Here is a 27,202-nt window from a genome sequence, read left to right as displayed (position 1 = left end):
CTTCAAAATGTATTTAAATATAGATACAACTTTTTGCACTTCCAAAAAAACAAACATGTTTTAGCTTACGTACTATTTAACACTCATCTTGTAGTCACTCACGTTTTTATTGCCTATTTCACTGTAGGCACTGCTAGCACTTATAAAAATTCAACTTGCTTTTGTGTGTATCTCTCTCTCTCTATTTCAATCTTGTCTTTTAGAGTTTATAACTATCAATTTAAGTTGGAGTCATATCAACATTTATTTTGTTAGAAAATCTTTAATTTTCTAATGATAAATGAGATGATATTCAAACATCTCATAATTTTCAAGGTAGCAGTAAAACATTTAGGAAAATGTTCTGGGGAAAGCAGGTATTACAGGATATGCATCCTGTTCGTTCCAGATAGAATACTGTAACTTCGGCAGCACTCAAGTTTTCAATCATAATCATATTCGTTAAGTTCTTGCACAAGACAAATTATTTTAAAGTTTGAAATTTTCACTTATTATTGTTCGAATTACTGAACTTTAGCTACTGTTATGTTCTCGTGCTTCTTTTCAAGTCGAGGAATGAGGATTTTCAATAAATTCTTACATAATCTCTAACGATTTGTTATTATTTGTTGCAGATTTAGGCCTACCTGGTTTTGGTTTTTTCCTATTATTAATGTTCCCTGCTTCTTCAAATCATTTGATGGTTTTAGACACTGTACCGTTTGAAACGGATTATGATTATTAAATATTCCATTAAACAATTTACAAACTTCATTATAACTTAACTCTTATCACCAAACAAACTTCATTATAACTTAACATTTATCACCAAAGCCCCTCATCATTAAAAGTGTGACCATCTCCTGTTCACCAAGTTACTGGTTGATTGCAATGTTAGCAGACAGCACAGAAAAGATTAATTCAGTAAAAAACAATGACAAAAAAGGTAAAAAAGATGTAAATAACATAAGTGGCTTACAAGTGCGGTAAAGGTAAAAAAAATCAATTAGCCAAGCCAACCACTCACAATAAATTCTCATAAGAAACTAAGTGTAGTAATGAAACACTCTAAATGCAATATTTCACAACAATGAAGTAAGCTCCATTTTTGCAACAACAGTAAGAGACCATCAATGATCAGCTGATCAGCATGAGTAAGTGACAAAATTTTCATTTATTACTCATTAAATTAGAACAAAAATAATTTTTTTGTAAAAGTTAATTTTTTTTAAATTTATGTTTAACTTTTAAAATAAATTTTAATTTAATTCAGTTCAGTTTCTTTTTATTTAATTTTATTATTTGAACTTACTAAATTTTATCATTTTCAAAATCCAAACTTTATCCTGCTGCCTATTTTGGGTTCAGACATCATACCAACTTTCTATTTATACACCAGGTCTTACAGATTTATTTTTTATTTTATTTTTTTGTTAAACGTCTTGGACCACCATTAGTTAGGTATTGCTACATAGGATGAGATGAATGATTTGTAGCGTGTGTGAAAATGCTATGCCTGACCAGGATTCAAACCTGGGACCTCTGGATAAAAAGTCGAGATGCTACCACTTGCACCATAGATGCCGGCAAATACCTCTAAAATGATGTATCACACAAAGGCTGTTACCATGAAAAATATTTGAGTTACAACCACTGGGCCATCCCCCAAGAAGAGGTTGAAATTCTATTTCTTGTTGTAAGGTAAAATAGTTGACCAATACCTTGTCCTGAAAATTACAGTATTCTATCTGGAATGTTTTAAAATTGTTAAGGGGTTTCCATAATTTTTACTTGCTCAGTTTAAAAATGTAGATATTTTTGTTGCAACTAATTCTCTTTTTTTGTAAAATTCAAACTTATTATCTTACACATAAAAAATTAAGAAAAAAATCTATATTTTAAAAAAAAACCTTTTTTTAAATTTTCTCTAACAAAACCTAAAAAAAAAAAAAAAAAACATTTTAAATAGTATTCCAACATATTATTGATACTCATTTCAATTGTGTAGTGAAATTCATTAAAGTAATATGTCATTTACTATATCATTCTATGTTAATTAATTTTCAGTCTGTAAGCATGTAAGTAACATACTTCTTACGATTTGCTAATATAAAGAAAATTAAAATATTTGTAAAACAATGTGTTTGTTTCAAAATGTTGCAAGATCTTATGGGAAAGAAGATAAGAGAAATGTAGCATTATCAAACACATTAAAAATAAAAAATAATGTGAAGATGATGTTCATCATTTCTGGAATAATATTGTTAATTTATGAATTCGTTCTTTAAATTATTTTAGTCATGATGCTCAAAGCCCAAACCTCAGCAACAATATGGTAATTTATTTTACAACATCTTAGTAAAATATAGAAATGATATAGAAAGAAAGAAATAATAAAATATATAAAAACAAATGAAAACTTTGTAACACATGACTAAAAAACGTAGGCAAAGCAAGGAATGGAAAAATACGACTTTTCGACTAGATCAAAAAAATGAAATAGGATTTGTTAAGTATAAAATAGTGGTTCTTAACACACTTTTTAAACCTCAAAAAATAGGGTTCACCATTTTCTAAAATATGCTTCATCAGTTTTTCCAACATATATTCTTTAATCCTACAGAATACTCATAAAAAAGCTGTACATTTTTTCAGTAAACATAATGTTTTCACAGTTATATTAAAGTTCATTACAGTTGATCGAAATGCATTGATTAAAAAATAATGAATAGTAATTGCAATATTTGAAATGAATTCAAATGAATTTTTAAACAGTTTCATTATAAGTGTAACAATACAAAAAGATGAGCTGTATCAGTTACAAATCTTACATACAATATCAATTGAAATAAAATTTACCATACACATACAACTTAATGTTATATAAAAACAATGAAAACAGTTACTTTTCTTAATTATTTATTCTCCTTTTTCTCTTTCTTTTTTTTTATAAAATATAATTACAAGCAAATTAATATTTTACATAACTAACTCAGCATATTCTACTTCTATATAACCGTAAGTAAAAATAAGAGCAAATTAGATAAATATAAAATCATACAAAAAAAATTCATTAATATAAATAAAAAAGAAATAAAGGATCTTTTTTTTAAATAATAACTAAAAATTAATACTTAAATCGCACTTAAATTCATTTCTTATTCTCATTATTAAAGCTGATCAATAACAAATGAAAAGACCAGTTAAAATTTCTTATCGTCGTAAAAACTCACTGTTTAAATTAAATCAGATTTTTATTAATATCCACACGTTAATTATACACACTGCTTCATGTTAATAAAAGTTTACGACTGTTGTTGTTCAGCTTCAGATTTGTCTTGAAGTTCCAAACTTTCAGAAGGAGGATATCCAGGTATTGTATCATAACATTTTTGTAATTTGGCTTTACTAAAATCCATTCCAGGATTCTATAACAGAAATTTAAAAAAATATATAAATCAATAAATTAAATATAAAAATAGTTTCTATATGATAAAATATTAACATAATTTGAATACAAATGAATGTATTTTTAAATACAGCTACCATTGGTGTTTCTGAATAATCCTGGCATTCAAAATTTAATCCTTTCCTTAGTAATAAATATTTTAAAAAAATTTTTATGTTTATACCTTCTTATTATACATGTATAATTCAATTATCTACTTGTCACTACCTGATAATTATAAAAAATGAAACAAGAAAAACAAAAAAAGTGTAAATATCTATGAATTGTAAAAAACAAGATGAAAATTAAAATAAACTTATTTTTATTTTTTTCTAGTTTTAAACAAAATTTGTTTGTTAGGTTAATAATTGTTAAATTCAAATAAAATAATAATAATCAAATATGAAATTTATAGTTTTTTCACAATTTATTATAAATACTATTATTTTTTTGAAGATGCATAGGAAGTTCTTCAGTCTTTTTTAGATTTTCCAATCCCCAAATTTGACAATTTTGTTTATTGACAAAACCAGTAAGAAGAAAACATGCCTCATTTCTAAAGATGATATTTTTTGAAAACTAATTAAATTGTTATTTTTATAATTTCTACGTGTTTTTCAAGTATGCACTTTTGCACAATTGAACCACAATGTTTGCTGATAACAATATATAAAAATCTCTACTCTGGTTTTACCGTGAAAAAAATGGTCGAAAATTAAAAATATCAGTTCATTTTGGGAAACCCTATATAATCAGTGTGATAACAACTTCTAATATTTTTTTTTTTTAAATATATATTTTATTATATTTATACATTTAAAACTTCCAAACAGTTCATTAAAAATTACTGATTTTTGCCTTCACACCTTGATTTGCAACTCTTACAACTACTGGCCTAACAAGGCCAATAACAGTCATACATGTGACTCCCTCTGGTGAAGGGACCCCTCAGTAACTATATTCTGTCTACTTTATCTTGAAGCCTGAATTAAACAATCTACAAATGCGATATGTAAATACACAACACACATATGACAACCTTCAATGAGTTGATGCAATCTACTAAGTGGACAAAATGACATACCACTTTTACAAATAGCTACCACACGATTAGAACATGAATCATTACTTACATCTGTTATTAATCTCAGATTATCACATTATTAGTATTATTATGTAATTATAAATATGTTAAGTCTACAGCAATGTAAACAATACAATATTATTAAAACATTTATACTAATTTCAGTTTCCTAATTTTATGATATTTATATTACTTGCTACTTGATGTGTAGAGTAAACAAATGCTCTGTATGTTAGTGAAAGTATCTCAATTGCAATTCCGTACATATCACGTATGATGTTATATAAACAACAGTTACACTTCATAGCTATTTATAGTTTTCTGACACTATTTTAAAAGTGATTACTTGGTCTTATGAAAGACCTCTCCAAGATTCCCTTTCTAGTGCGTCATTTCATTTCAGTATACCCCCTACATCCTACATCCCTAACAATTTGTTTTACATATTCCAAATGTTGCCTGCCTGCACAATATTTCCCATCTACCTGCTCCTCCAATATTAAAGTGATTATTCCAGGATAATACATGGCCTATATGTCTGTTTCTTCTTTTAACTGTATTTTTCCAAATGCTTCTTTGCCAAATCAATTTGCCGCAACACCTCTTCATTTGTGACTTTATCCACTGATCTGATTTTTAAAATTATCCTATAACACCACATTTCAAAATGTACTTTCTACGTTCATCCACCAGCTACAATAATATTTCCTCCGATATCCAAGGTTTTCTACCAGTTCTCTTTGTTCTGCCTAAGTTTGTTTCTACTGACTTAAGAATCTCGTTTTTAGCATTCTTCCATTTTTCTTCTATATTTTCCACCTTATCGTATTTACTCAGACCTCTTGCAATGTCTTCCTCAAAAATCTTCTTTACCTCCTCTTCCTCAAGCTTCTCCAAATTCTACCGATTCATCGGACACCTTTTCTTCAATCTACCCCAATCTACATTTCATTATCACTAAATTATGATCACTATCAATGTCTGCTCCAGAATTAGCTTTGCAGTAGACAGTTGATTTCTCTTTGTTCAACCACGATATAATCTATCTGATACCTTACATTGTGGCTTTTTCCATGTCTATATTCTTCTATTATGATTTTTAAATTGGGTATTAGTAATTACTAAATATACTTCATGAAGAACTCTGTAAGTCAGTCCCCTCTTTCATTTTTTTTTTGCCCAGCCCATATTTACCCACAACATTTCCTTCTTTGCCTTTTCCACTGCTTGCATTCCAATCTCCAACTATTATTAAATTTTCATCCCCTTTTATGTGTTTAATTGCTTCATCAATTTCTCCGCGCACACACTTTACCTCATCATCATCATGGGAACTTGTAGGCATACAGATGTTACCAATCGTTGACGGCTTACATTTTGATTTTATCCTTATTACAATGACTCTATCGCTATGCATTTTGAAATACTCTACTCTCTTTCCTATCTTCCTGTTCAATATGAAAACTATTCCTACTCGCCCTTTATTTGAAGCAGAGTTAATTTTTCTAAAATCACCTTACCAAAAGTCATTTTCCTCTTCCCAATGACCTCGCTAATTCCTACTACATCTACATTTAACCTATCCATTTCCCTCTTAAATTTTCTAACCTACCAACCTTTTTTATACTTATTACATTCCATGCTCTGACTCGTAGAATTTTATTTTAATTTTCTGGTGACCCCTTCCTTAATAGTTTGCACGCGGAGATCTGAATGGAGGACTAGTTTACCTCCAAAATATCTTACCAGGGAAGGCGCCTCCATCTTGGTTACATGAAAATGTAGAAAGCTAAATTTTCTTTGAAAAAAACCAGCTATAGTTTTCCATTGCTTTCAGCTGTGCAGTACTCAGAAGACTTAGTGATGTTGATATAGCCGTTTCCTGACTTACACCCTAACTACTGAAAGAACTACTGTCCTCTTTCAAGAATCATTCCTTGGTCTGGCTCTCAACAGATACCTCTCCAATATGGTTGCACCTTCAATCCAGCTACTCTGTATCACTGAGCACTCAAGCCTTCTCACTATCGGCAAGGTCTCATGATTCATGGAGGGAGAGAATGAGTAAGTATCATACTGAAATTTATGACTTATTTACTTTATTACAGTGTTATCTAAGTTTTTCTTTATAAGTGTTTTTAAGTGTCATTTAATTTAATAACTATGGCCAAGAGTCCTTCTTTCTTGCCATATAATTAAACATAGAAGTAAAATATTAGGAATCGGAGTAAAGAAAATAGTTCTTAATGTTTTCAATAAATTTCACGAAAGATACCCTACTTTAGAAATTAAACTAGTAGAAGCACTTTATAAAGTTAACTAATAATGCACAGTTAACAAATCCATCTTCATTTTCTACATGACCTACAATATACCATTTTCCTTTGTTACTTGCTGATTTTACACTGGTACTTAAACTGCCATAGTCAACTTCACTGACTGAAAGTCAATAAAATTTGATGTTTGGTATGACAAATTTATTAGTTTATTGTCTTTGAAAATGAATAAAGACAATAAAATCGACAAGTAACAAAGGAAAATAGTTGATTGTAGGTCATGTAGGAAATGAAGATGCATTTTTTAACAGTACATTATTAGTTTTCAAATCCAACAAAAAGGGTGATTACCATAAAGATATGAATGGTAATTTTTTTAAAAACTGGTTTAACATGATTATGATATTAATTCTGTCGAATAGTGTTACTGTTATGGATAATGCACCATACAATAGTGTAAAATTTAAAAAAATTCTGAACACATCATGGCTAAAGGATGGGAATACAATCCCCAATTCCATCCTAAAACAAAACAAATATATATAAAACTGCCATTAAATAATTTTAAAAAACCACCCAATAATAAGAAAGACGCAGCAGCAAAGTACTGTTGTCCAGGTTGTGCAATTAATAGAGGGATATATATATCCCCCAACATCCTTGCATTCTGTTATTTACAACTATACTTAAATACATACACTACAGTGATTATTAAAATTTACCTCAATTTGAAATTTTTCTAAATCAATCTTTTTTCTCATTTCATGGAACGTCAATGGATCAGGTTGATAACTACGATCAGCCATTAAAGCTTCCCATATTTTTTCCTTACCAACATAATCTGCTTTAGTCAATACTACACTTAAAACACGCTGACCACCCTCTCCATCTTCTATTGTCCATAACGAATCATCTTCTCTTATTGTACTAAATGGTTTACCCTAAAAAATGAAAAGAAAAAAAATCAAAATTAACTTTAATAAAAATAACAACAAAAATCCACACTTACTTACTTACAGCAGCATTGAGCAATATTTTCCACAACAATGGTAACAATTTCATCAATGTCAGAAGGTCCAAATATAGAATATGAGTGAAATAAAAATAACAAATATTTTAAGTTTACCATATAATAAAAATAGTGGAAAAAGAAAAATTACAATCAGGAAATAGAAAATTCAGAAATTATTATGTCATACCATAAACTATCATAAAATTTGTGGTTTTATAACCAAAGGTATAATTAAAAATTATTACTCCACTTTTCTATATGCTGGTGTAGTAGCAAATTAAACTTCCACTGAAAATATTTCAATCTCATTAGGCACAACTTTTATATAGTATAAAATTATCGTATAGATTTCTATGAACAATTTTCAAGCTTATGTAATAAAGTCATTGTTACAAAAATGAAGGAGTTGATTTATACACCAGAGTAATCTCATTTTTCAATTTCAATCAATTAAAAACCAATAATATAGTAATATTGTATTACATATAAATTAATAATTTATAAATAATTCTTATTATAAGACACTAAAATTCTAATTGTTAGAAATTGTAGACAGTTTAGAAACATATCTGCAATAAAATTGATCTTCCTTGGTTGTATCTACGTTACCACCCATCAGTTACCTAGTGTTCTTATATTACGTTAAAAAGATAAAGAAAAAATTTCTTCATTCCATTATTTATTTTATAATTTTTATATATTCAAATGCTGTATCAGGATTCCCTTTTTTTGATATCAACTCTCTTAAACTAAGACAAAGAGCTGCCGCCTTACTTTATCCGAGTTGCATTTTGCTTTGAGAGTGATAAAAAGTATCTATTTAAATACTGCAATAAGTAATTCAAGATTGTGACATTTATTTTACAATAGAACTTACAGAATCAATTATGCCCTGAATTCTCCCGTATCTTTTATGAAGTGTTTATATAATAATATCAGTTCTCATTCTGATGCCGATTTTTTCCCGATAATAGAGATTTAAGATATCCATAATAGTGGCCTCTTCAACTAAATAATTAATATGTGCATTATGTATATGTTTGTTGTAGTTTTTCCTTGAGCCTCTCAGAGGGCATTGCAGATTGGGTAGATTCTATTTTGTATAAAATTTATTGGGTATACTTTGTTCTTTATTTATATATTGTTTTATATTTTGTTTAAATCTTTGACATTGAACTAGAGAACATATGTGGAATTAATTTGTATCACAGTAAATTTTTATTTTTCAAATAAAAACTGAAATGGGAATCGAGGCGCCCTATGTGGCTCCGGCTGGTAGGCCTGGCACAATATTAAAAAGACTACTTGAGTGCAAGGAAAAGAACAGCTATTATACCTGCACAAGGTGGCAGGTGGCAAGGTGGTGAGGCAGGAGGAGTCCTCATGCACTATGGCAATTAGGGCGGAAGGACGTAGTTTCACAGAGTTATTTAAAATGGTTAAGGAAAGTTGGCAACCACGTGGCAAATGTACTATTGGTGAGGAAGGGTACTGAGGACGAAGTCCAAATCCAAGTTAGGGCGAAACAAGCAGAAACTTTAAAGAATACTATCAGCCATAACATTGAGGTAATGGCGTTCAGAGAGTACATCCTACACATCTCCATGTATAGGATGAAATCACAGATATCCGAGGGTGCCACACTGATGGCATATGCTGACAATTTGACCCTGGTGTTAGTAGGAAAAACTGAAGACTGCCAGAGAGGGAGCGGTCAGCGTAGTACAAAGATGGTTGTCCACTAATGGTCTTTGCCTTGAGAAGGAAAAGATGGAGGTGGTGATGATGTCAGGCCAACAGAGGCTGAGTCCTATCCGTTTTTGTGTAGGTGATACTATAATCTACCCCAGTACAACCAAAAAATATCTGGGTGTGGCTGGACAGGAATCAAACATGCTCAGTCAGTGGTTTTATAGAGGGTACAGATTTGGTGGGGAATTCTTTCCAAAGCTCAAAGTGTGAGTCGACTAATGAAGCTGCAACGCAGATTTAACCACCAGATAATTACAGGATACAGAAACATAAGCACAGAGGCAGCATCGGTGATTCCTTTGATGGATTTGCAAGCTAGGATGATCCTCATTGTGAATGGCAGAGACAGGAGGTCATCAGCAGTAGATGAGCTGTATGCAGAGTGGAACAGAAGTTGGCAAACGACACCCACGGGTAACGATATAACCATGGGTATATGGACATACAAGTTCATCGGGAATGTCAGAAGTTGGGCAGAGAGGAGCCATGGAGACACAAACTTTGAGTTTACCCAATTCGTGTCTGGCCATGGGTGTTTTCGTAGATACTTACAACGGAAGGGTAGGAGCATCACCAACCAATTTCATGATTGGTGGGAACATGACACCGCGGAACATGTGGTGTTTTTCTGTCCAAGATGGCGATATTTGAGAGTCAAACTGGTGGAACAAGGAATAGTGGACGCGAGCAATATAATAAGAGTAATGTTTAGCAGCAAGGACAAGTGGGATGAAATATTGGCAGTGGTCTCCACCATGATACGTGAAGAGGCTCATGAGGAGAGAATTTGACAGAATATGGATCAATGATGAACCAAGGTATGGAGTCCAAAGATGAATGATCATGAGGGTGGGCAGAGGGGGCTTTCCAAAGTCACCATCTGTCAATTGCCCCAAGGGAACACCACATGGTTGTTTTGAATCGGATAGAAGAGAGCCCAAACGATCACACGGGGGCCAAGTACATGCCATAGAAATTATTTCTGGCCCCTGCGTGACTTGAGGAGGAGGATTTTTAGCAGGCAAGAGCCCTGAACTGCCATCAGAGCGGGCCTGGCATTGGCTGGAGAGCTTTTTCCTCCCCCTGTGGAAAACAAAAAAAAGTTTTTATTTTTATTTTTATCTTTTTTGTTTTGTTAAGTTTGATGGCAGAGTAATACATCTCTAATTTATGCATTATAATTTTTATTATCATGTGAAATAATTGGACCTACCTTTGGTAGGTTGTGAATAAATAAATATAAATATACCCTAACCAAGAAATTTTGATAAAATCTAACATGAAAATTTAAGAGTGTACAATATTGTACAGAAAAAAATGAAATATTCACTATTTTTTATATTAATTACAAAAGCAGTTACATATTGATAAGGTGGCCAACTTTTTACAATGAAATGGAAGACACAAATAAATTGAAGAAAAAATATTATAAATAAAAAAAATATTTTATTCATTGCAACAATAATACAGAATGCAGAATATAATATGATAAATGCATAATGAAATATTAGTGGCATTTTATATTGTAATTATGCTTACATGCCTATTAATTATTATTTAAATGAGTACTTTTCCAATGGATGAATATTTTTTGTCAATGTACCATCTTCTAAGAATATACACTATATAAAATATATCACTTCTAACAATACACATACATCACATCACACACAACAGATCAGCTCAGCATCGAATATAGAAATTTACAGATAAATCTTCAAATATTTTAAAGGAGGACATGTAGATGGATACTTTTCAAGGAAAGACAGAACTTGCAAAAGAAGGACTGTCCTTCCTAAAGGAGGATAATTGGTCGCCTTAATATTAACAAATTTATGAAATAAATGCTCAGTTGATGTTATGAAAAAAATGTATAAAATGCAACAATTTGTTTAATGTTCAAGAATATTATGCAGATTTATTGTATGCTCAGTTGATGTTATGAAAAAAATTTATAAAATGCAACAATTTGTTTAATGTTCAAGAATATTATGCAGATTTATTGTTGTAAAACTTATATAACTGAATAAATTTCTGTGGAAAAAAATATTTAATACATGCTTAACGAAGTTATAAATTTAAAAAAAATTACAACGTTTCACTGATATATTTCATTACTATTTTGTAATTCAGCAACTCCAGAAAAAACTATTTCTTACAGTACCTTTTTTTTGATTCTAAATTCTAAACGGGTAATAACTTGTTCTTTAGTTCATGACATTTATTACATTTGAATGTTAATATTTTATTTGGTAAAAATTTATAAAATAGTCCATTTCTCAAGATTAAAAATGTCAAATTTATTATGAATAATTATCCTTATGAACAATCTATAATCTCCTTAGGTATAGTATTAATCCACTATTATAAAATTTGTTAATATTGGTACTTGCTCATGAACGATTTTAAAAATCATTCTATGTCTTAGTTCAAATTTAATAAGCAAACTAATACTGGATTTTGAAATAATAACAAATTTGGCAACATTGAAGAAAATAACAAGAGTACAAATTAGTAGTACATTTTAAACAATAACTGAAAAAATTAATTTTATTATTATTTAAAACATTATCTGGTGATTAATATGATTTGTGTAAAAGAAAATATTAACAATATTTATTTAATATTAATATTTATTTTATGTTAACAAATAATAAGATATCTTGTTACATGACAATGGAGCATGTTACAATGATTTACAAGTTCTGTATGTTATATACGCAACTTTCTTGCAGGTTATACTCTTTAAACAAAAACTTTGAACCAAGATAACCCATCCAAATTTTACCTATATATGATACACTACCTTCCACGAAACTGAAACACTAATGAGTGTTGTTCTCTCCCCCATTTCATCTGATCTCTCTTTCAACATAACTTTTACTGGGAATGTTATCACTCTGGTGATAAAATTAAAAAAAAATAATAACTGGGAGAAATATCTTTTAAGTGGATTGGTAATTAATTAAAAAAGAAAATGTAGCCACATATTTATTAAATATACAATTAATTTATAAATAAAACCTTTGTTGTATTAAAATATTTTAATTTCTTCCGAAAATGTACTTTGCTGAAATGAGTGAAAACATTCTGCCATCAGGTTTTTTTGATGGATTACAAGTGCTTTTTTTTAAGTAACAACTTATTTTTTTTTTTTTTGAGTGGGGCAAAGAATTTAAAGAATATAAATTCAGTTATAAGCTAGAACGTTTAATTTATTAAATATCACTCTACATAATTCATGTTAAGGACCCCAATCACCTTAAGCCAATTTCTATATCATGGAAATTTGTTCTGAACTGCTTCAAGTAACATCTTTAACATAAATTAAAACTCTCAATTAAAAAAAAAAAAAAAATTACCTTAATAACAGTATTATTCAATACGGAACACTCTAGAAAATTCGGCGAAATTTTAACCTTAATGTCTTTTGATTTTATATTTGATTGTAATAAAACTTCTATGTGAACATCATGAACTGTTTGCCACCATGAACCCCATGATGTATGACAAAGTATAACTCCACTTTTTTCATCAAAGTGACTCAGTGACATGGTTCAGAAACAAAATTCACTTCACTGTTTAATTAAACATAACCTAATAAATAACGTATATTAGATTAGTTAGGTTAGAATTTATGGTTCAGAATAGCCAATATAAAAATTCGGAAATTCCAACAAGTTTTCTAAAATATTTTGCAATTTAAAAATTATTTGTTCAATATTTTGTGTAAATAAAGGTAACTCTAGAGTTCTGTTGCTCATAAAGTCTTTTTATTAAAAATGTTTTTATAATACATAGCTTAAATCAGATTATACGCAATATATCTGATAAATGAATTAAAATGTATACTGAAATTCATTTTATACTAAAATTAAAAATATATAAATCTTTAATAATCAATATTACTAACTTTTTGTTACATTAGAAAACCTTTTCCAGTCTCTGATCAGCTGGTAAAACTGACAGTGTAGCATTTTACCTAGTGTTTTTATCGTGTTATCGGCTGTGAAAATTTGTATGAAATAAAACTTTATTTTATCATTTTGTGCTGTTTTCTACAATAATTTCTAAATTATTTGTTATCATTAGATTATGGAAAGAAATACACCATATGATATTGTAAGTTGCATTTTTAATAAAATTAAATATGCTATGATTAATCTACCTCTAGTTTTAACGAACGTAATGTTTACCTTCATGTCGTAATTCGTTAGATTTTTATACATTTACTTAAATTTAGTCTTATAATCATTTATGTTAGTTTAACTTTATGTAATTACAGCATTGGTTTTATGTTACTTGACCAGTTGAGTCCAGATCGTTGTTGTTTTTACTCAGTTAAACCATATATATCTGCATTTATCTTTATACAGTGCTTAAAGATTTTATTACTTTTTATCAGTGAACTTAATTGTAATGCAGAAAATGTATCTTAAATCCCCTGAAGATGTTTTTCAATATTCTGTAGGTCATACTAGTTTTTGTGTTTTGTTGAAAATTTTAATTTGATGGTACAGTAATAAATAAAAATGAGTTCTATAGTTAACATCTCAGATAGAATAGGTTTTTCAGTAAATATAATTATTGTACACAGTGACTAATTTACTTATCTTATAAAAGTTATTGTATAATCAAGTTAAATTTTGTAGACCTAACTGGTAAAACACGTATTTTTTCTTATATCATTTGAATTTATTTAGTGTAATAATCTTTTATATTCTATTCTAAATACAAAACTACTTCAAATGATTAAATTTATGGTGTGTTATATCTCTAAACAAAATAACCTTAATTACATCTGAATTACAGAATAATTTATGCTTTGTTAATATTATTTAGGAAATCTGAAGAGTTTTATTTTTCATTTCACCTCTAGTAGAAATTATTTTTCTGCTAATAGAAGTAATGTATTTATATTTTTACATTAATTTTTATCTAAGCTTCCCTTTTATTACTATATTAGTTTTTGTCTATTAAAAAATGTGTTATTAATTAAAAATATAAGCCAAATTTTAAAGTATCCATACATTAATAATTTAATAACTGATAATTCATCCTGCAAAAACATCACAAAACACTAAGCTATTAATTATCTAGGTACTTATCGGTTATGCGGGACCCCTACTGTAGTTAGTTAGTTAGTTAATTCTTAAATGGTGCCACTGAAACGCTCTATTGAAATAAAATTTAACCAGATTAACCTAGGCTTGCTAACCTTGACTAGCGAGCAAAGTGAGCATAGGTTAAGTTTGGTTAAATTTTATTTATTTATATTCTTATTTCAATATAGCATTTCAGTGGCACCATCCAAGAACTAACTTCAGTAGGGGTCCCATATAATTGATAAGTACCATCATCTAACATTTTGCATAACTAAAATGTATATTATTTTGATACAAAATAATATAGTAAAATGTACCCATCACACACACATTCACTCTCAAAAACACATAAGCTGGTTGCTTGAACGATTCAAAAAAAAAAAATATTAACTTACCCACACTAGTTTCCTACATGTCTCAGGACCTGGACCTTAACACTATTTTTCTTGTAATTTTTATTTAAGTAGTTTACCTGTGGTGGCCATTTTTGTTATGGTGCACACACCAATTTTTGTGATTGTAAGGGTTTTTGGAAAAAATTGTAACTAAAAAACTATTGGTCCTGGAAGGATGAAACAAAAAACAATTTATTCAGATTTTCTCAAGGTAAAAGATTGGCCCAGTGGTTTATTTATCTCTCTCTCTTCTTTCTATGAGAAAAAGAAAAAGATTACCAAAGTGAAATTTCACCATTTTTCGAGTTCAACTTTATTGATAATTGTCTTATAGAAAGAAGAGATAGATAAATAAACCACTGCACCAACTTTTAACCTGAGAAAATATGAATAAATTGCTTTTTGTTTCATCCTTCCAGAACCAATAATTTTTTAATTTTTAGTTGATTTTTTCCGTAAACCCTGACAATCACAAAACTAGCTGTGCGCACCATAACAAAAATGGCCAGCACAGGTAAACTGCTTAAATAACAAATTTAAAAAAAATAGTTTTAAGGCCCTGAGCCATATAGGAAACAAGTGGGTAAGTTTATTTTTATTTTTTTTAATTGGTAAGCAACCATCTTGGGTCACTTCAGATGGATTGACCCATATATGATGAAAAATATATGGTATGATAAAAATAATATTAACATAATACCCATAATGATAAAAAAAATTAAAAATATTAAAAGATATTAAGGGTATTATTATAATATACTACTACATAAAATACTATAGATAGTTTTTTATTTGTTTTTATTCTGAACTACATTTTTAGGTTTTTAAACTTTTTAAACCATAAACAGTTGAAAAATATATTCCACTATTTAAAAACAAAGTATTGAAGGTGAGGTATGCAAACATTTAATAAAATGACTGTAAGTAATTATATAAAATGTATAGCCTGTAAATGAAATCATAGTGTAGCATAATAAAGAGTTTTTATAAAAGAATATTTCATTATGGTAATTAAAAAAACACTTCGTTCAATTTCGTCACCATTATTGTTGAGCTGGTGGCTTAGATTATAATTTTTATTTTATTATTATTATAATTATTTTTATTTCAGTATTATAGATTTATTCTAACCTAATTGTTTTTGCAATTTTTATGCAGTTCCCAGATATTACTACTGAAAAAATGTAGTTAGAAACTAATTTCTGTGTTGAACTGTATTAAATTTTAATCCACCATTTTCTTATAACTAATATATTATGAATGTTAAAATAAATAAAATACTTACTAACAATAAAAATAAAAAAAAGTTTTACATCATTTTCTTTATAAAATTTATATTGGTTTAGATTGCAGATCACAGACTTTCTTTATTTGGTTCTTTTAATTAACTTCCACAAGAAAAAAATTTATTACCTTAACTCAATTTTTTGGTCCCTATCTAGTCAGGTTTGTGGTCATTAGAGCCTTTTCATATTATGTTAATATTAATTTTTTTTTTTTTTCATTTTACATTTGTAAATGGAAAATGTTTCCCTATTAAATAAAATTTAAAGTAAAAATATAATCTTTATGTTAAAGAATTAATCACTAGATATCATGTGAAAGAAAAAAAATTTTTGTTACCATATTATTGCCACTGTGGCAATATTAATGAAGTATCATTAACATAATGATTTTCTTTTTTAAATAAAATAAACTAACAAAAATGAAGTATTCTGACATTTACTTTAAAAGTAGAACTATGAGATGCGTCTATATTGTTAAAAACTGTATTGGAACAACAACAGAAATAGATTTTTTAAATTAATCCCTATAGTAAAATTAAATACTGTATTATAGATTGCTGATGTAATCATTTGAAAGCAAACATGAAAAAACATGTTGGCAGAGGTGTAGTTACCATACAGATGGTTGACAATGTGTAATTTGGAGACATATTTGTTTTTCACTTTGTATCTAGTTTAATTTTCATCCAAAACTTATGAATAATATTCGCAAATGATCTTTACAAATAAGAAAATTGTTTTTATTTTTTCTTTAAATAATATATTTAATTAGTTAAAACTTGATGATAAATATGCATGTATATTGAAGAATTTGATCCATGCATTTAACACAGATTTGGAGAAACTTGTATCTGTAGTCATATTTTACCTCCCAGATTTTTAGCACAGTAATTACAAATCATTTATTCTTTTTTATCTAAAAACTAAATTATTTTCAAATTGTATAATTCTAAAACAAACAAAAAATTTTACATGTTGTACAGTAATGTAGTAAAGTATTCTACAGATTTAGCTAAAATTAGAAAAAAAAGCCCATTCAATTACCGTTAAGTAAAAATGCAATAAAAGTGGTTGTAATATAATATGATTACATCTTTTTTTTTTTTTTTTTTTTGGAAAGATACTAGTAGATTAATGTTGATGTCCATTTTGGAGTGGTAACATCTTCCCTTTCATCCAGAATTTTCTAGGCTTGAATCCCAGTTGAGTATGACTTTTTTTATTCCCTGCAAATTGTTAATTTCGTATCCCCATCCTCAAATTTTAAACTTAATGAATTCAGTACCAGATTAAGGCTCTACCAGGTCCAAGTAAAAATTTAAATTTGGGACCCACTTATATAAGTTGCAGACAACTTCAAACAAAAAGACTACCTTCTCATATTTTTGTTTGATTTTAAAAAGAATAAAAGAATGTTTTTTGCACTTTTTAAATTTCAAAAATATTATTTATCTTTTATTTTTTAAAAAGTACTCTATATTGACCTCATAGAAAAAGGCATGACCCACCCCTTGGATCTGCCAGTGTCACTGATTTGATTTTATTTGTCAATTATTATGATGACTTCTTTGTATTATATAAAAATAATAACATAATATTCTATATTAAGGATAAACAAAAATTTTTTTTTTTTTAGTTAATTTATTTTTTATACTGAAGCCACACCCCTCCAAATTATAGTCCCTATACATTTGTCAATTTGTTAATCTGACCCTGGGTGAATCAGATCATTTTGAAAGAAAATTACATTTAGTTTCTTAACAGTAATTTGCCTATAATTGGTATGTATTATTAATAAAATGATCATTCATTTCACTTACCATGAATAAATTTACAGATTAAAATGATTTTCAAATTAAATCATTTTTTCTGTATTATTTTTTTATAAATTTGACCTGATCATATAATTGCTGATTTATATTTGGTGTCTACTCAAGTGACTTGAAAGTTTATTTTATATTAATGGGTTTCTTATTTTATGTATTGTTCTGATATTCATAAATAAATAGTGAATGTTCAAGTACGACCATAATCATTATGAATTGAAATGCTGAAAACATAATAATTAGGAGAACTTTATATGCTGTTTTGAAGTTTTATATGCACTATATTGTTTTAAAAATTGACTGCAGTACCTTTATTCTCCAAAAAAATTACAATGAAATTGTAAACCGTACGGTGAGAGTCTCACAGATATCATTTCTTCTGTTCAAAAAATAAAAATTTCTGTAATTTAAATAAAACTGTTTTCAACAAAATGATACTGATATCAAAAAAGGTAAGACACTACATGTCTATTATCAAAATCTGTTATTAATTTAAAATTTTGTTTAATAAAAATACAGTTAAATATATGTAATAGATATGCAATAATAGATAATAAACTATTTTTAAGCGTTACATACAAAATATAGAAAAATTTGTTACAAAACTCTTACCGGCCCAGTTTCATTTATTAAACAACGAATAATACATATCATTTACAGAAATAATACAATTCTTATGATTAGTTATTATTTAATAAATGAAATCGGGCTGGTTAGAGTTTTGAAAAATTTTTCTATTTTTGCATGGAAAGCTTAATTAAGCATCGTTTATTATCTATTGTCTATTGCATGTATTTAACATGTATTTTTTTTTTAAAGAATATTCTAAATTAATAACAGATTTTGATAATAGAAATATAGTGTCTTACTTTTTTGATATCAGTATCGTTTTGTTAAAAATAGATTTATTTATATTACAGAAATTTTTGATTTTTGAGTGGAAGAAATTTTATCTGCGAGACACTCACCATATGGCTTAAAATTTCATTGTAATTTATTTTTTTATATCATTACATTTTGTTAGATTATTCTTTTATTTTTTTTTGTGAATTACTGATTTTTATCTTATAGATTTATTATTAAAATTTATTACATTTTTTGAATTTCACGGCAAATTTTTTTTGTTGATAATCATATCATTCACTTCATTCCATATTTTTCCTTTTTAATAAAACTAGTATAATGACCTTCATGAATCGAAGATCAGTGATATAATATTGCACTTATCACTTTATAAGTGCAACCCTCGATTTTTATTGTTAAATTCGATCATCAATTGAATTTATTTCTGTTTTATTTATTCTTTTTTTAATAAAACTACATAGAATAATCTGTTGTAAGCTAATACTTAAAATTTGTTTTTAAAGAAGTGATGGGAATTAAAAAAAAAATTTTTTCATCTTCATACTTTCATTTTCATAATAGCATTTACTATTAAAACAAGCTGTAACATATTTTCCTTTAAATTTTATTATTTCAAGTACATTATCAAGTTTTTGTACGCTACTTAATACTATCAACTACTACTATCTAGTGGCACGATTTGTAAATTCACATTAAAGAAATGAATAAAATGACATATTTGAGGCCTGCAGTTCATAAAATGGAAAAAAAAGGTTGTCTAACAAAATTTGATATTTTGGTATTTTTGAAAGTATTCTTTATTACAGATCTAATTGAACTGAAATATAATGTTTTCATGCTTATTTTTTATTCCCATTTTCATTTCACTTTTTGTAAGGTCCTGTTTAGAACTGTAAACATTGTTGACTTCACCGTGTGCGAACTCTTACTGAGGTCCCAGGTTCGAATCCTGGTCAGGCATGGCATTTTCACACACGCTACAAATCATTCAACTCATCCTCTGAAGCAATACCTAACAGTGGAACCGTAGGTTAAAAATAAACAAAACCAAAAAAGATAGACTTGCCGACAAAGTTCTAACAAACTTCGTGAAAGTGAATGTTATGAAAATTTTACCTTTGTCTGAGCTAGCTTTTGTGTTATATTAAGCATGTCTTTAACATTGAGCAAACGTTATCTTGCAATTAGAATTTTTATTACTTTCTAATTAAAATGATTTTTTGCAGTATTAAAACACCTAAGTTTGTCATTTGCTGCTTTCTATATTCCAGTGCTTCTATACTCTTATTCATCTCTATGCAATCATTTCTTCCTCATTTTGTCTCCAATCTGTTCATCCATCTTCTAGCCAGTCTGTTATCTTCGATCCAGCTTATACACCAATACCAAAGAAGCCTTTTTGATTAGCGACACAAAGACTGAATCAGTCATTCATTCACAATTTTTTTATAACTTCATTCAGAAAATGCTCCAATCAAGAGAATCTACTCTTGAAAATCCATCTCAACTATCCTTAATTTTTGCTTACTCATTAATTTCCCACATTTGTGCTCTATATATCATTATTGATTAATGTATGCCCCTTCAGTTCTCCTCTTAATCTCCGTTTTTAATTTTTTTTATTTTTTAATAATGTGACATGAATGGATTAATTTAAAACTCCTATCGCTGCAGAAAGTGTGTGCACTCGAGTTTGAAGCTTTATAAAAATATTAATGAATTCTTAACAAATATATATTTAGTAACACCTTTTAAAATCCTGTCCTGTGTTTATATATTGTATAAATCTTAAGATAATTTATTTTATAAATCTAATAATAATTCAAAACTGGTTAAAGATACTTTTATTACATTTTGTAGACAATAAGATAATAGAATGTGCTAGCTTCAATTAAAATTTGAATGTGATTGGTTCACAGAGGATGGTTTCAGAGGATAAAATAAGAAAAAGAAAATTTTGAAAAACCTTTTCTGCATTTTAAGTTCAGGATCTACAATTTTAAAAAATTGTAGACATTTCTGAAGTATAAACTTTCAAAAAATATTTGTAAACTATTTAAACTGAAAGTAGATAGAGGAAAAGAACAAAAAAACATATATTTCAATTTTAAGAGGTGGTGGTTGAGTTGTTTAAAAACCACCTTTTTTATTATTTATATGTGAAAATTGAGTAACAAATTTGCTTTAGTAAAGTTTTCTCTAAAATGCCTCTGTAGAAAAATAAAATTGATTATTTCGCTTCATCCCCCACCTCCTTAATGAGTTTAAAAATTAAAATTAAATGATCAAAGGCCCTATATATAGAAATACTTGAACAAAATTTGAAAAAATTGGTTCAGTCAGTCAAGGCCAAAAGCAGTGTGACATACATATGTTTGGTCTAGATGAACTAGTAGGACCCTAAAACAAAGATTTGCAAAAAAAAAAACAAATACATGACTTTGGCATGACCACCATATTTTTTCCCTTCTATATAGCTGTTATAGATATATTTGTCTGGAAAGTTGTGTTTGTGTGTATATATATATATTACGATAAAAGTGTAAAAAATTACAAATGAATAGTACTTACAGAGCACTATAAAACTAGCATTTCTTAGCAGGGGTTTTAATATTGGAATAAAAAATAAAGTAAAAGGTACATACAACTGTTGTTATTTGAGAAGGTAGCATTTCCAATAGAAGACATGAACTAAATTCAAAAGCATCTAAACCATATAAACCTCCTTTTCAGATTGCTTACCACAACATAAATGTATGCCTCTTATACTGGTTAAATGTAAAAAACATATCTTTTTAAAGATTAAGTTAGCATGAACATTGATCCAGTCAAATAACATATCCTTGCATTTGAACAAAATTTTAGGGAGGAATAACCATTGTTTAATATTCTTTTGATTGAAAACTTTTCTAAAAAGAATTTTAATTTTTATTACTTTGATAACCTGAGTTTCCAAATTTTTTATTTCATTGAATTCTTAAGTTTATTAGATTCAAATTGCCCATTTTTTAAAGTTACATTGATAAGTAAAATTATTATTAAGCAAACTGAGTGAAGATACCGAGTAATTTAATAAAATGGTACAAAAAATATAAAATTGTAGAAGTCATTAATTCAAATTATTTGTCTCTGTACATTAAAAATATGGAGGGAATTTTATTTTTTAGCTCATCAATAGATTAATATTTTGATATTCTCTAACAAGATTTTTTATCCTATTTTTCCTTCATATTAATCCCGTTGATCCTCCTAGAGCATAGGCCCTCCACTATTCCTCTCCATCTGACCTTGTTGGCCTCCTGCTTGATCTCCTTCTACATCCTTCCTCTCTCCCTCAACCCATCCATCAGTGTCCTCCTTCAAGTATTACTGTACCTATCAACTCTTTTTCTACCAGCAGGAGTCCGGTCAAGGACTACCCTAGCCACTTCACCGGTGTCCTTCCAAATAGTATGGTGGACCCACTGCTACTTCCTTCTTTTGATTTATACTTTTATTAATTCTTGGTTAGACTGGTGCCATAACTCTTCTTTTGTTATGAAGTCAGGCCATCTCACACCCAATATTTTCCTCAAGCACTTATTGACACGTACTTGAAGATTTTTTGTGATAGTTCTACTCAACTTCCAGAATGTTGCAACAACATACTTATGACAATGAGTTGAAACCACATATTTTATTCTTTTCAGAAAACTTGTTTGATTGACCCACATCTTACTCAACATACTGAATGATCCAAAGGCTTTACTAATTCTTCTTATATCACTCTCAATCTCTCCACTCCTGTCCACGACACACTCTTTGTTGTCATCCCATTTTATTTTAAATAAATTGTACAGAATATCTTTTAAGTAGGTTGTTTATTTAAAATACACTTGTCTGTTTATCACAATCTCCCCACACCACCACATATTATTCAGAAGTAGCAGAAATAGCTCATTTATAAAAGTAAAGCTTAGATAAGTTAAAATCTTATATGTATTAAATATTAGTCTACATGATATGTAGTTATAAATGCCAAAAAATGATTTAACTGTCTATTTTTGACCCAGATTGTGGTCTTTTAACAAGTGATTCTGAAAGTTCCTTGCCTGACGTAGAGATGACCAAAATCACTATTTGTCAGTTATGATCCTTTAGATAACATGCTGTGAAGTTTCAGATGCATGGATTTAGTTGCTTTGTTTGCTTGTAGCAAACAAACTTCTTTGTAAGAAAAAAAATGGATAAAATTGAATTTCTACCTGTTATAAAGCGCTTCATTTTAAAAGGTTTAACCCTGACAAGCATACAGAAAGAATTAGATTCCACTTTAAGTTCAAGTTTTATGAAAAACTTTTCCGCTCAATGGGTACCATGTTTGTTAATAGTCAACCAAAAACGCATTCAGCTGAACTTCTCGAGGGTATTTTGACTTATTCAAGTACTATGCCATTGAGATTCATTGAGGTAGATGAAAGCATGGTTTTACCATTACACGCCTGAGACCAAATAGTGGATGGGAGCCAACTAAAGTGCTACAAAGAAAGTGAACGCTGTTCTTTCAGCAGGAAAAGTCATGGCTTTGGTCTTTTTTGGGATTCTGGTGGTGCAGTTCATAGACTACCTCTTTCAAGACCATCTCCAGGAAGTGTTACTCTTTGCTACTGGTCTAATTGAAGGGTGCTTTTCTGATTAAAAAGAAAGTGCTCTTTTACCAAAATAATGCCCCTGCATGCACATCTTAAATTGTTGATGAAAACTCCATGTCCTGTGCTCCAAAGTGCTCCCACATGTACCACATTTGGCTCTCAAAGATTACTTCCTCTTCCCATATCTAGAAATATAACTTGTTAGACCAAGATTCACTTAAAGTTATGAGATCAAACCTGAGACAATCGCTCACTTATATTTTGTAGATTTGGAGATCACGTTGTGAGGTTATTATAGAGTTGGAAAGTTGTTTGTCTAAATGTATCAAATTGATTACTTTTTGAAGAATAAAAATAAATTTCTGAAAAATGTTTTGTTTTCTTTGACATGTCGAGAACTTTCCACACAACTCTATGTAATAGTAAATCATTAGTGATTTTGCTGTTAATTATCATGTTATGTTTACTGTATATGAAATTGTCAATGAATATACTATACTGTGCTATATACTAACACTAACTATATGCTTAAAAATTAATTTGAATAATACTTATTGTAAAGTTGTGGTTTTGTTAATAATAAACATTTGGCGGTTTAGTTATATTTGACATAATTCTGATTGTATTAAATTATTTTTAAGAACCAAATTATGTATGTGGTGTTTTGCGGTTTAATATATTCTAAACTGTACCTCTATTTTTGCAATTGAATCTGAATTTAAAAAAGTGAAATTTCATATTGAATTCTTTGTTTTGACAAATGCCCTTCATTCATGCAGAGTATGCTGATATGATTTTTGTGATGAAAATGCTCCCTCTAGCTGCGGTGGAAGAATATCAACATAGGTATCCTGGACAAATAGTTCCAAACTGTAATATATCTTTTAGATTTCTTAATAATCATCGCTGAATTTTTCTGTTTTACATTGGATATCATGAAAACTAGTTCTGGGACCTGTTATATTCAATTTTTCAGATCAAAAAATCATCAACTTTACCCCTTATATAATACCTTAAAAATTTCAGTATGACCTCATTTCACTATTTGAACTAAAGTCCGGGTGAAATTTTTCACTAGCCATAACTTAATAAGAAAGCATTTTCAGATATCTATCTTTGTATGAATATTTTTCCTTATTTCAAGTTCTGGAATCAGTTTCCAAAATATCCCTTTCCTTCTGAATCACTGTGTATTATACATATATATATATATATATATATATATATATACTTTTTTTTTTGTAAACATTAAATGTGATCTAAATTAGAATAATAATATTCCAGCAGAGTATATAAAGTTATATAAAAACATTCCACTCATGATATGATATTTCTGAGAATTATTTGTCATTGCATGACAAATAAATATTACACATCAAAATGAGTTATTGTACAAGTGTGTAATTCCCCTCTTCCCTTCCTGTTATTTAACTGTCTCTAAAATTTTAGTCTTTATTTTTCCTGCAAATAACTAAAGGTAATTTACAAGGAAAATGAAAATAAATTTCACAATAATGAAAATATTTGATTAAATGTCTAATATATAGTAAAAACAAAAAAATCAGTGTATGTCAAGTACATGAAAATTGTTTGTGTTTCTTTGTTTTATTTACTCATAATGTAATTATGCAGTAAAAACAAAAAAATAGTCACAGTTTTAAGTGAATAATCTCTTTTGATGCTTTTATTGTGCACAAAATGAAATAGGCCTACCTGATTTTTTTTTTATTCCATCTCTTATTTATTATCTAAAAGGGAATACTAAGTTACAATTTCAAAAATATTTTATATGCAAGTCATTTTACATTTCACTTGATTCTTTTTCATTAATTTTATTATTTTTTTTTTATTTAATCGTCAGCAAGTAAATAAATTAAAGAGGGAATTATTTGAAATTTAAATAAGATTCTAAAAGCTTTAAATAAAATCCATGTTTTTTTAATTTTTATTGCTTGAATTTTTTATCTAAATTGCATCCTTAGTTAATGAATAATGGAAAGGAATTTCTCCATCCATTCAGAACAAATATAAAAAATTCTTAGACGTGTTTCAGGTTTTTCTAGTTAAAGCTTTTTGCTAAAATGCATCTTGAAGTGTAAGTTATGAAACCTTTTCAGCAAAAAGGGAGTAAATTTAATTTTTATTATGTTGGTTTTTATCTTCAATAAGAAAATTACAAAAAAAAAATTCATTTTTTTCCTAAAGATGGAGAAGGCCCATTCATAAATATTTCAAATGAAAATATACAATAATAATATACATAACTAAGATTTTATTTGTATATATATTGCTATGTTTTGCTAAAATAAGTTAATTCTGTAAGTTTTGTTGAAACTTTCAAAATTTGTTGTTTATGCATAATCTGCGTGGATTATATATTAGACCAGGTTTTGATTATCTTCCAGTTTTTTTTTCGTATTTAATCTACTACTAACTATAAATATCAGACAGATTGAAGTAATATGCTTTTACTTCAGTTTTTTTAAAAAGTAATTTAGAAACATTATGGTTTTATAGATTACGCTTTGTATAAAAAATTACATGACTTGCTTGATTATATAACTACAAAATTGCTAATATCTCAAGAACAGTTTATCCTATTTTGATAAAAGAAATACCAAATTAAAATTACATCTGCTACATTTCATTTGCCAGATCACAACTATTTGATTAGAAAACTTGGTTTAGTCAGTGACTCAGAATATTACTACAAGAATAATTATTAAGTAAAATTAGGCATATTGTAATTTCTGCCAGTTGGAGAATCGCAATTCTCTAGATGATAGAATTACAGGAATTTTGTATACAAAAAAAATCATAAAAACCCTGAAGTCGTGTAGTTATTGTTCTACGTTATTGATTTATTTCTTCATTTCATTTATTTCTTACATTTATTTCTTCATCTCAGACTCTTGTCCAGGTTGTGCCTTATTAAGCACAAATACATCATTATTCAAATCCATTTAAAAATAATAATTGACTAGATATATGTTTACCAGCACATTTTTCATACAGGGTGGTGCACGAAATATCCAACATTCGTTTTGGCAATAATTGTTTAGGTTAATTATTAGTGTGTTTTATATTGGCAGAAATGACAAAAGTTCATGAATATTAATTTCTTCTCTTTCTGAGTGCATCGTTTGTATATTGTTCCAGATGGCTGACAAAGAAAGACTGACTGTTGTACAGCGCGTAAAGTATTTTAATGAAACAAAACGTATGGTGCTTTGCTTACACAAAGATGGTTTCATGTACATTTTCAAACTCTGTGGTCGGCCTCATTTAAAGCAATATGTAGATTTTATGAAAAATTGAATAGTGATGGTTCAGTATTTGAGAGTAAGCGCGAACAGCCTGCCAATGTTCATTCTCAACAGAATGTTGAAGCTGTCAGAGCAGCATTGCTGAGAAGTCCGGGTAAATCAACAAGAAAAGCAGCAGCACAACTTGGAATTTCTAGGCAATCTGTGCAACAAATTTTAAAAACTGATTTGCTTTTGAATTCATACAAAATAACAGTGTTGCCAAAATTAACAGTCGA

At 28.4% G+C, this 27,202-nt stretch overlaps 2 protein-coding genes across 2 annotated transcripts in view; one reads left to right on the top strand and one right to left on the bottom strand.

The window, feature by feature from the left end:
• Positions 1-2,871: 2,871 nt before the first annotated feature.
• Positions 2,872-13,176, bottom strand: LOC142332103 (nudC domain-containing protein 2-like). Its single transcript, XM_075378325.1, has 3 exons — positions 12,914-13,176; positions 7,510-7,728; positions 2,872-3,407 (listed from the first exon to the last, which is right to left on the bottom strand). Exons 1-3 carry the CDS (start codon positions 13,103-13,105, stop codon positions 3,285-3,287), a joined length of 534 nt encoding a protein of 177 aa, XP_075234440.1. The 5' UTR covers positions 13,106-13,176; the 3' UTR covers positions 2,872-3,284.
• Positions 13,177-13,515: 339 nt separating this feature from the next.
• The window catches only part of Ndfip (Nedd4 family interacting protein), a 49,831-nt gene continuing 36,144 nt past the window's right edge, over positions 13,516-27,202 (top strand). Inside the window, exon 1 of the mRNA XM_075378672.1 lies at positions 13,516-13,673. Coding sequence (XP_075234787.1) covers positions 13,647-13,673 — 27 coding nt within the window. The 5' untranslated portion in view covers positions 13,516-13,646. The remainder of the gene's footprint in view (positions 13,674-27,202) is intronic.

This window comes from Lycorma delicatula, chromosome 11 (assembly GCF_047948215.1).
Source record: "Lycorma delicatula isolate Av1 chromosome 11, ASM4794821v1, whole genome shotgun sequence".
In the NCBI taxonomy this organism is placed as follows: Eukaryota; Metazoa; Arthropoda; class Insecta; order Hemiptera; family Fulgoridae; genus Lycorma; species Lycorma delicatula.
The sequence above is the reverse complement of the archived record's forward strand: the minus strand, read 5'-3'. Positions and strand labels throughout refer to the sequence as shown.